General features: G+C 40.0%; 2 protein-coding genes and 1 non-coding gene across 3 annotated transcripts; all 3 read left to right on the top strand.

The window, feature by feature from the left end:
- The first annotated feature begins 1,700 nt into the window (after positions 1–1,700).
- chadla (chondroadherin-like a) lies at positions 1,701–6,624 on the top strand. The gene is made up of 10 exons (XM_087840248.1): positions 1,701–1,859; positions 2,391–2,585; positions 2,663–2,818; positions 2,921–3,066; positions 3,672–3,910; positions 4,117–4,379; positions 5,072–5,408; positions 5,503–5,855; positions 6,081–6,247; positions 6,330–6,624. The coding sequence occupies exons 1-10, from the start codon at positions 1,701–1,703 to the stop codon at positions 6,589–6,591; spliced, it is 2,277 nt and encodes a 758-aa protein (XP_087696374.1). The 3' UTR covers positions 6,592–6,624.
- A 1,124-nt stretch (positions 6,625–7,748) lies between these two features.
- Positions 7,749–7,820, top strand: trnaq-cug (transfer RNA glutamine (anticodon CUG)). Its single transcript has one exon. It is a non-coding gene; the product is annotated as a tRNA-Gln (tRNA).
- A 167-nt stretch (positions 7,821–7,987) lies between these two features.
- On the top strand, positions 7,988–10,958 carry rbx1 (ring-box 1, E3 ubiquitin protein ligase). Its single transcript, XM_006797979.3, has 5 exons — positions 7,988–8,110; positions 8,971–9,049; positions 9,187–9,257; positions 10,531–10,616; positions 10,792–10,958. Exons 1-5 carry the CDS (start codon positions 8,036–8,038, stop codon positions 10,802–10,804), a joined length of 324 nt encoding a protein of 107 aa, XP_006798042.2. The 5' UTR covers positions 7,988–8,035; the 3' UTR covers positions 10,805–10,958.
- Positions 10,959–11,054: the final 96 nt, after the last annotated feature.

The following is an 11,054-nucleotide window of genomic DNA, read 5'->3' as shown; positions in this document are numbered from 1 at the left end:
GTTGTTTTTTTTTCTAAGTCTCTGCATACTGACTGTGTAGTTTCTACAACCCTGATTCCAAAAAAGACAAAATGCTGTTTAAAGGAAATAAAACTGGAATGCAGTCATTTGCAAGTCTCATAAACCCATATTTTATTCACAATAAAACATGGAAAATGTTAAATATTTAAACTGATAAGGGAAACTACTGAAACAGCTGAAGGAAAATTCAGGTTAACTGGCAACGGGTCAGTAACGTGATTGGATATATATTAACCAATCTGGCAAAAGCCCTTGTCCACAATTTATGGAGCAATTTCAGAATAATCTGCACATATGAAGGGCACCATTAATGTTGAATGGTATAAGGTCAGCTTTTAGAGCAATATGTGCTCCCATCCAGATGATGTCTTTTTCAGAAAAAGGCCTTGCATATCTCAGCAAGACGATGCTAAACCTAGCGAAGAGGTTCAGTGCTGAAATGGCCTGGCTGCAGTTAAAAGAAGGAGGCTGTTGTGGTGAACGTGGCTCTTTCCCAAATAATTTTTTCCTTCTTCGAATGTTGCAGTCAGAATAAAAATGGGATTTATAAGCATTTCAAATCATTACACTCAGTTTTTTTTTAAATTTCAGACAGCATCCAAGCTTTTATTGGAACGAGTTTTATTCAAAAATAAAAAGCAAAACTTTAAACTCCAAAGATGTAATGCAGATACAGATTTTACAGTAATGTAAAACGGAGAAAGAAAAGTTGAAATGGTAGTAATAATTATTATTGCCTGATGAAGCAGGCTTTTTTTAAGGTTATAATGGAAGCTTATGGATGAAACTCCGGCATTCAGATTTAAAAGCCTTGATTTTTCCAAACCAGCAGTGAGTTATTTCATCTCATGTGTCAGCAAATAGAAGCTGCTCGCTTCTTGTGCCTCAGAAAATGTGAAGCCAGTGTGTTAATTTGCAGAGAGAGGACACAAAGACCAGGGGTCACCACAAAAGAATTTACCAAAGTCTTGTTTGTTAGCCTGTTGGACCACAGGCTGTAAGTACTGGACACACTCAGAGTGAAGTAAAGCCTTCAGTGGACAACTTAAGGCCCGAACTGGTAGATTAAATCCATCTCTAAGTCTTGTTACCAAGGAAACACTGATAGCACAGCCATATGGTTAAAGGTAAGCCAAGCTGCTTGTTTTCAGTGAGTTTGGGTTTTGAACTCTGATTTGCTTTGGAGTTTAGACTTCTCATATGGTAGCATTCAGTGTTAAGATGTATAGTGTAAGATATTGAGTATCAATCAGTTTTGATCATCACCTGCTACATCTATATTTTAAAAATGGCAGATAAATGATGTGTGCCATGTGTTGCTAAAGCCAAACCGTTGAGTTTTGGGATCCAGGAACCAGTTGTGGGAGACCAGGGAAAATCAAACAAAGTAAAAGGCTATGCTGGTTTCAACCGTGGAGAGCTCTTCTGCCTCCTTAAAGATACATTAGGTAAAATGACAATCCTTCAACAATATTTTATAGACATGAAAGGAAAAGCGAGTCCTTTATCCAAGTAAATGAGGAGGAATCCATGTTTCAAGACCCCCAAATCTGTTGTTTTGCTTCTGTAAGGTGCAGAATAGCTTTATAACTTGAACTAGTGTGTCTAGTGTCTGTGTCCCAACCCGGGGCCTTTAGCCACTCCTGTAATTCTATTTCTAACATGTGTTACTGGCACAGATGCAGATCTTCTCTGCTGAAGTCGTCCTCCTTGTTTTAACACTGTCTTTACCCGTGGAAGCCAAAAAGTGTCCCAGAGCCTGCAGCTGTGACAGCACCACACTCACAACAGCCTGTGTGAGCAAGAACCTAACAGATGTCCCCCCGACTGTGGAGGAGGTGAGGAATTCAGTGGTTTTGCTGTATCTTAGACATGTAGGCTTTTTAAACTGAGGGTTGATAACAAGCTGGATGGATCCTCTCCTCTTTACTCTAAAGGATGGCGCGTGCACGTGTTTCAATAACAATTTCAAATGCTCTCCTCTTAACCTGACTGAGATGCTCTGGCACGACCCGAAAAGGGTTTTCAATTAAGACATCCCAGAAATATTGATAAACAATTGAATTGATCAGAAACATCTAAAGGGAGTTTGCTGCTGCTAAAGAAGCTTCTGTAAAATACTGCGTGTAATTATTTTCCATCCTGTGTTGTTAATGATCACTCATTGTCCTCAGTAAAGAAAGAATGAAAGCGTATAATTATGAAGCACGGACCACATTCTGTGAGTAATTAGTGCTGAAATCAAGAGAGAGTGATTTTAGAACCAAATAGTGATTAGTTAACCAGACTTCTTATCTGAATAAACCAGCCTCACTCTGGTTTCCGTCCTGGCATGTAATTGTGTGTCCAATACTCATTGTTTCCTCTAGATTACTGTGAAACTCGACCTGAGGAATAACAACTTGCAGGTGCTGTCCAGGGGGGCATTCATGCACACACCCTACCTCACCCATCTCAACCTGCAGCGCTGCAACATCATCGAGATTAAAGAGGGCGCCTTTCGGACTCTTGGCCGAGTGGTCTCTCTAAACCTGGCTCACAACAAAATTGAAATCCTTTACCAAGTAAGATCAGAGGCCCGCAGTTTTTCCTCTCGAGTCTTTATTATGAGAATGATGTTCTCTTCTTTTCACTGCTGCAGGAGTCCTTTGACGGTCTCTCCTCCCTGAAAGAGCTGCGTCTTGACAACAATCGCATCGAGGAGATCCAGCCTGGAGCCTTCACACAGCTCGGCTTCCTCAACACACTGGCCGTCACCCACAACCAGCTGGTTTACATCCCTAACATGGTCTTCCAGGTACTCCAAATTATGGGTAAATACGTTAATAATAATCTTTTTGGATGTGTTTGGTAATGCGATTCCACAACGGTCCTCCTTCTCCTCCTCTTCCTCCTCAAGGGGCTGCAGAACATTAAGTTTCTTCGTCTTAGCCACAACTCTCTGAACAACCTGGCACCTGAGGCGTTTGCTGGGCTCTTCACCCTCAGCCGCCTCGACTTGGATCACAATGAGCTGCAGTTCTTCCCCACGCAGACAATGACGAGGTGGGACAACCTGGACGACTATTATGGGACGTATTGATATGTGTGTTTTAATGTGTGTTTAGTATTGAATCCTCAGCTGCAGCAGCACTCAGAAAGAAGTCAAACTACTGACCACAATAATATATATATATATATATATATATATATATATATGTATATATATATATATATATATACATATATATATATATATATATATATATATATATATATATATATATATATGTATATATATATATATATATATATATATACATATATATATATATATATGTATATATATATATATATATATGTATATATATATATATATATATATATATATACATATATATATATATATATATATATGTATATATATATATATATATATATATATACATATATATATATATATATATGTATATATATATATATATATATGTATATATATATATATATATATATATATATACATATATATACATATATATATATATATATATATATATATATATATATGTATATATATATATATATATACATATATATATATATATATATATAGTAAAATTTGTGATCTTTTAAGTGACAATTTTAAGTCGCCATGTCCTCCACCTGTTAAGACTCCGTGAGGTCACACGGCTGCACATGAACCACAACCCCATGGTCTACCTCGGGGAAGATTCCGTTTCCATGGCGAAGCTTACACACCTGTACCTCAGCCACATGTCCCTTCAGGACCTCTCAGACAAGGCCTTCTCTCAAGCCCCCCTCCTCTCACACCTTGACCTCAGCCACAACCATCTTCAGTACGTGGAGCCCCTCTCAGGCCCTAGAGAGCTCACCAGCCTCAACCTGACAGGTAAAGCCTGTGTTCTGGTATTTTTTATTGGACGCAGACTTTTACTTTAATATAACAGGCTTTCATTTTTTCCAAACCAGCAGATGTAAGTGATCTGACTTCTCATGTCTCATAGTGAGGCCAAGAAAGAAAGATGTAGGGGGTAATAGCATACTATGTGTCATTTTTACATGCTGACCAACAGGCATTTCTTACTTTTTCTAAAGGGAACCCCATCTACTGTAACTGCTACATGTCTCCACTGAGGCAGTGGGCGAGAGTTAGTGGTGTGAAGCTGCTGGGGGCCTGCTCTGGACCTCCTCACCTCTCAGATGAGCCTCTGCAGGCGGTGTCTCCTCTGGATCTGCGCTGCAGGAGGGGGAAGTCACCAGTGGAGGAGGAGGAGAGTACGGAAAGAGTCCCACCCACGGTCACAGCCACTGCCAAGCCAAAGCAGAAGGTCAAGTGTCCAGCTAACTGTGAATGTGATGTAAGTTGGAGACAGAAAACACTTCTGGGACACTTCCGTGAAAATTTCAGTTCAACTCCAGCATTTGCTGATCTCTCAACAACAAAAGCAGGAAGAAAAAATAAAAACTCCAGTTTCTCATAGATTTGCTGTTTTACCACACTCTCACTTGGCTCACTTGTACTTACTTACTTCACTAATCACAGTAGAGCACTTGGCTCTCAGACTGCGGCTTACTTGTGATTCGTAGGATATTTAAAAGTAGAATGGGAGGCAGAGCCTTCAGCTTTCAGGGCCCTAATCTGTGGGACCAGCTTCCAGTTTGGATTCAGGAGGCAGACACCCTCTTTAGTTTTAAGCTAGAGAGCTATGCTAAAAGGGTTTTGATAAAGCATATAGTTAGGAGTTGGATCAAGTGGCCATGCTATATAAATAAAATTGAGTTGAAAGCTCTAAAAATCCACTGTAGGTAGATGGGTAACATAGTGGTAGATGTTTGGCACACCACAAATAATGCTTCAAAGGCCTTTAAATGAAGGCTAATGCTGCATGCTACAAGGCAGCTGTTTCACTCATATGTTTATCAGTGTCTCAGAGCACTGTGATATGTCGGTATTCTATTAAGTAAACCCTCAGAGTACTTCCTCGATGACTGTTTGTTATTTCCACTGAGACGTTTTGCAGGTTTCACATTCAAAATTGATTTTCTCTAGATTGAGACCCAGCATGCCACATGTGAGGGTCGGGGCCATACTAGAGTCCCACGAGGCTTCCCCGCCCAGACGCAGTTGCTGGACCTCCACGATAATCACTTCCACTACCTTCCAGCCAACAGCTTCCCAGGCAGCAGCCAACTTGTTTCTCTTCACTTGCAGTCCTGCAAAATCCATGAAATTGAAGGTGGTGCCCTCCAAGGGATGAAAAACCTTTTGTATTTGTATCTTTCTGATAATGACCTCATGTCCTTGGACCCCAAGGCCTTTGCTGGAGCGCCCAAGCTCACCTACCTCCACCTGGAGAGGAACAAGCTGGCACAGTTCCCCGGATCAGGTCAGTGGATAAGTTACATTAAGTCTGCCTCAGTAGATACTATCTACAAGAAACACTGGAACTAAAACATGGCTGTTCTGTGTCTTTCTTCTAGCTTTGTCACTCTTACCAAGTCTGGTTGTGTTACACCTGGAGCAAAATGCCATCTCTAAACTTGAGACCAGTGGGTTGCTGTCCTCACTGGGCTCCAAACTTACTGAGTTATATCTGGGCAATAACAACTTAACTTACATTGCCAAGGGCGCTCTTGACTCTGACTCTCTATGTACCCTTCACCTGGATTCAAATCAGCTGACTGAGGTGCCCACCCACGCTCTGCTTGAGACCCCTAATCTGCAGGAGCTCAACCTCTCTGGGAACTCAGTTCATTGGGTGGGACCAAACGCTTTCCAGCCCTTATCCAAAAGTCTGAAGAGACTTTACATGGATCATACGGGAATGGAAAAGGTACGAGAGACCCTTTTAAGCTAATATCACAAGTTAGTTTGCAACGTGTTTATGTTTTCTCAGCATTGTCAGTATTTGAACACCAGCCATCATGCCAGGCTTCCAATATCTAGTCCAAACGTGACTGTACTGTTTATGTGAAAATATGTGCTGATTCACTGCACTGAGGGCTTGTTCAAGATAAATCATTTTCTTTTCAACTCTTTGTATTGCACCACTGTGCAGATCTCCAAGGATGCACTGCTGGGGCTGGCCTCAGAGCTGCGGACTTTGACTGTGAGAGGAAACCAGCTGGAGGAGTTTCCTGATCTGAGCCCACTCACTGGCCTGGAGACCGTGGACCTGCAGGACAACCCACTGCGTTGTGACTGCTCTCTGCTTCCTCTGCGCAGGTCGGTGTAAGATTTACCTGGGATTACAGTTAGAATGAACTGACAGCTTTACTGACTCTGTCTCTTTGTATCTGTGGCTCAGGTGGATGGAGAATGTTAGTTTGGAGCTGACCGCAACTTGTGGTCACCCTCCTGAGCTCAGAGGCCAGAAGGTCCAGGGCATCCACGTCTTCAAGTCCTGTCAAGAGAACATTTCTCCACCAGAAAAGAAGAGTGCTGCAGATCCAAAAGTGAAGAAATTCAAAGCACAGACCACAGCTAAAGTCGCCAAACTGCCCAGGAAGCAGCCTCAAAGAAAACCTGGGCCACCAAAAGTAACAAAGAAAAAGAAGATACTGAAATAAGAACATGTAACTCATTTTCCTTTTCCTCTTTTTTTGCAATAAACCTGAGTGTTAAGGTTTAAGGGTTTCTTGAAAGCTACATTTTTTTGGTTCTAAATTAAAATGTTGAGCCATGCAAGTCTTTTGTATCCAAGCGAAAAATCAAAGTCAAAAAGTCAGAGGAAACCTGACAGTCACTCAGCCAATCTCTCACCTTTCTTGCAGGGATACTTTAATGCAACACTAAAAAGGTTTGTTGAGAGAGAATAACAACGCATTTTTAGAGGAGCCCAACTGCTATGGATATTACAGAAATGTATATTTAGTGGTGCACATACTAATTTACAGGGGCCAAGCATCAAGTGTCTATAGGTGAAATCAGCGAGGCCATGTTATCCCACAGTGTCCCTATGTGAGACTGCACAGCAATATCCCACATTGGGATTGAGTGTAGTTTATAGAAGGGAACCACATAGCAAAAAAAAATCTTATCTATGGGTGTAAAGTACTGAAAGCTAACAAAAACGGACAAACACAGCTAGTTCTGTGCAGTACTGCAAATTTTGGTATTGATCTGATATCAAGCCAGTATTCCCTATACCAATACCAATATTTTTAGCCTATAAGAGCAGCTTATGTAAGGGAGAGCAGTGTTTCATGATTTATGAAATGAGTCATCAATATGCAAATTCTGAACACATTTTAATGACCACTAAAATCACTTTGATTTTTTTTTTTTAAATTTCCCACGATAATTAGTTAACACGACAACAAAACAAATCTTTCACTTTCTTAATTATTTTAAAACTATTCTTTTTTTTAGACCTGTCTTTTAAGCACTTTTGGTCAACATCTGTTATCTAAATGTGCTATAGGTTTTAAATATTCTAGACGTGACGGTACATACAAAATCTTTCAGATATTTTCATACAGCATGTCTGAGCTATAGTTTTTTAATTACAAAATTCAGTGGGCTACAAACTGAACTTATAGGATAGAAGCAAAGTATTGATCCTATCACGGTAGCATCGATGGGAGATCAATAGTAATTCAAACTACTTGGCAGTGTTAGCAACATTTGTGCTCTAACAATTTACTATATCTAACGGGGAATGACAGACCATTGTACTTGTGATACCCACCTTTATAACGAGCTGTAGTTGACAGGTCGTCGTGGGGGTTCCATGGTGTAATGGTTAGCACTCTGGACTCTGAATCCAGCGATCCGAGTTCAAATCTCGGTGGAACCTAAATATTTTGGATCATGGAGAAGCTTTTCGCTTTGTGTTCATGAAAGTTAACATTGTTAGCTTTTGAAATAAATATAAGAAAATAACTATGATCTGTCTTCATTACGCCGTCAAATATCGATATAATACGCGTTAAAATTTCTCAAATTCGCCGGCGGAAACTGCCGCTCTTCTTCCGCCTGATTTGGCTCATACGGCATACTCTTCCGTTCAAGATGGCAGCAGCAATGGACGTGGATACACCGAGCGGTACTAATAGCGCAAGCAAGAAACGATTTGAAGTAAAGAAGGTATGGCTGTAAAAAGTCTCTCACCGGGGAGTTACTAAGAAGCTGTCTAATGTTAACAATGGACGCTGCTGGCCCTCGTGTGGCTCATTACCGCTCACTGCCTTTACTAAGCTAACTCTAGCATGCTAACTTTAGCGCTAAGTCACTGTGGCATAGAATCAGTTAGGACACTGGGCTTGTAGCTGTTAGTAACGAACACCCACGAATTTGCACTTCCCATTAAGGGGCCGAGAATCAACGCCCTCACAGATATCTCTGAATTAATAACAAAGGTGTAATGGGCAGAAACACATCAGCTGTTCAAACGGTACCCCGGCGGAATTAGCTTAGCTACACATCACACGTAATTTTTGCTTTGTATTTAAAAATAATGTTTACACGTTTGACATGTTTTCGATGGCGACTGTGTGTCTCGTTCTTATGCTATTCTTTTCTCAATAAGCTAGACTCAAATGATATATTTAGGGCCCCATGCCTTAAATGAGATCTTAAATCTCTGATGATTTGAGGACTTCTATAGAGTTTACAGTAACATCTCAGGCGTGTTTCTGGGATGGGGAAGTGGATAAGGCCCTCTTACAGACACCCAAGAGATGCTTTTGCTTCTTCTTTTTCAAATCAAAAGACATTTGACACTCATAATGAACCAAAGTTAAAATATATATTTTTAAATAAAACGTATGTTTATGTAATGTTTGTTTTTAAGCTCAAAAAGTGCCCCTCAAGTCACAGCAGTTTGTGCACTGCTGGCCCTCGTGTGGTTCAAATAAGGGGATATAGACATTTTTTAAATGACATAATCTCCAGATTATGAATCTTGGATCATATATTTGTGTGATTTTATTTTTTTCCCCACTCAGTGGAATGCTGTTGCGCTCTGGGCCTGGGACATTGTGGTGGACAACTGTGCTATCTGTAGGAACCACATCATGGATCTCTGTGAGTTCAGTTTTACATTTTGGTCTTTGATCTCTTCTTTGGTGCACATTTGACAGTAAATGAGGTTTGCTTATCATTGTCGGTGATATGGTGCTTTTTATGTTGACACATTTCTCTTTTCCCCCCTCACCCATTAGGCATAGAGTGCCAGGCCAACCAAGCTTCTGCAACCTCTGAAGAGTGCACTGTAGCCTGGGGTGTTTGCAACGTAAGTTTCTATATAACATGTACGGTGTGATCAAAATGGTCTCAGCTCCCCTTTGAGACCATTGCTCTTTGTTTGGATTGCACTGTGGAAGCAAAATCCTAATCTGACCACTTGATTTTCTCTGCTTTCTCTCTCTCTTTGCTGTGTGTGATTGGCTTTTGTTGCCAATCACACACAGCAAAGAAGATGAAAATGGGTGTCTGAAATTATTTTTTTGGGAACAAAGGAGGAAGTCATAGGAAGTGTGTGTGCCCTGCACTTCACAGTTCAGGTTGTTTCTACTAAATGATCTCCCTGGGACAACTCAGGATATCACAGTAGAACTGAGTCTTCACAGTCTGACCCTGGTGTCTGTAGCACTGACAGTTGTTGATGCTCCCTGTTCAAATTTGGCATTCATACTGAAAACATGCAGATTCACAAAGTCAGATTAGGACTTCTAAGGAGTGATCTTAAAAAGACAATGACAGGCACCTCCTGTAACAATCATCTCTGCTGCCAGGAAGGGCAGATATAGGAAGTTCTACGTATCAGGCAGAGGTGATCTTCCAGATGATATGTCATTATCGCCATTATTCATAATTTCAACTGTTGTTACTAAATGATTTCCCAAATATCAGATAAAGTATATTATTTATTTTATTTGTAGATGCTCTTGATCATGATTCATATTAACCAAAAATGATAAGCATGTTGATCCATAAAGGTGAGAGGAATCATGTTAAACACAAATTAATATTAGTATAACTTCTGAAGCGATGTTCCCAACATTGATCATAATGAACTTTATTTAGGCATTTCCTGCACAAGGCTGTTGTGTTTATAAGAGCTTGCTCATGCCAGGTTTATATGCAGGAACTATACATGCGATGAACAGTATTTAAATGGAAGGTTTTAAAATTTCCTGAATCCTTAAAAATGGTTTTAAATAATCTGGGATAACTTGATCCTCTGGTCATTTTGTTATTTTAAGCGCACACGATCTATTTCTTTGTTTTCCAGTTGTGCCTCAAAGTTTGATTGTTGTCATGTGGAAGTACAAAGAATTAGAGTATTAGCAGTATTGCCAGGTCTCTCTTGGAAATTAGATTTTTACCTGGATAAATAAAGGACTAATAATAAATAAAATTACAATTCAGGGGAATGGAGATACATGATACTTAAATATTGTAAACCTGAAGTAAAATATCGATTTTCCACTAGAGAAATTATTTTTGTTAAATAAAATTCTTTTAGGTAGTTTTACCATCCTTCTACTGTTTCTGTTTTCCAGCATGCTTTCCACTTCCACTGTATTTCTCGCTGGCTGAAGACCAGACAGGTGTGTCCTCTGGACAACAGGGAGTGGGAGTTTCAGAAGTGAGTACCATGCATTACATTGTATACAGTTTTACTGTGTGGTCCAATCACAAGGGTTTAAGGGGTTCCTTGGTTAACAGTGCATTTGATCATTTGTTGACCCAGAGAAAATTGTTTATTCTTTAAAACTGAAGAGCTGTACTGACAGAACATCTTCTCTGTCATGTTTTCACAGATATGGACACTAGCTCGTTTATCCTTCACCCCTTTGTTGGCTTCTGCAAGCAGCACCCTCACTTTATCCTTGTTCTGACCCGCTTATAAAAGCTAATTTTTTCTGCTCATGTATTTTGTTCTGGTATATTGTAAGTACAGAAATAAACAGGAATCTTGTGAAAAATACAGCTTGTGTGACTTGTGTTGTCGGAATTTTAAAGAGGAAGGGACAAGCAGCACATTTTCAGGGGTTGTGGGCAAAAGACTGAGTTATTGAAGGCG

Source organism: Neolamprologus brichardi, chromosome 4 (genome assembly GCF_056152115.1).
Source record: "Neolamprologus brichardi isolate AB-2024 chromosome 4, ASM5615211v1, whole genome shotgun sequence".
Taxonomy (NCBI): Eukaryota; Metazoa; Chordata; class Actinopteri; order Cichliformes; family Cichlidae; genus Neolamprologus; species Neolamprologus brichardi.
Note: the sequence above shows the minus strand (reverse complement) of the source record. Positions and strands in the feature narration are given on the sequence as shown.

Bases quoted from the DNA above. Each gene is read 5' to 3' on its own strand.
- rbx1 (XM_006797979.3), top strand. From the start codon at position 8,036: ATGGCAGCAGCAATGGACGTGGATACACCGAGCGGTACTAATAGCGCA. The intron at 9,050-9,186 runs GTGAGTTCAGTT...CTCACCCATTAG, and splicing joins GAACCACATCATGGATCTCT to GCATAGAGTGCCAGGCCAAC. The intron at 9,258-10,530 runs GTAAGTTTCTAT...TCTGTTTTCCAG, and splicing joins TAGCCTGGGGTGTTTGCAAC to CATGCTTTCCACTTCCACTG.
- chadla (XM_087840248.1), top strand. From the start codon at position 1,701: ATGCAGATCTTCTCTGCTGAAGTCGTCCTCCTTGTTTTAACACTGTCT. The intron at 2,586-2,662 runs GTAAGATCAGAG...TCACTGCTGCAG, and splicing joins AAATTGAAATCCTTTACCAA to GAGTCCTTTGACGGTCTCTC. The intron at 3,911-4,116 runs GTAAAGCCTGTG...CTTTTTCTAAAG, and splicing joins CACCAGCCTCAACCTGACAG to GGAACCCCATCTACTGTAAC.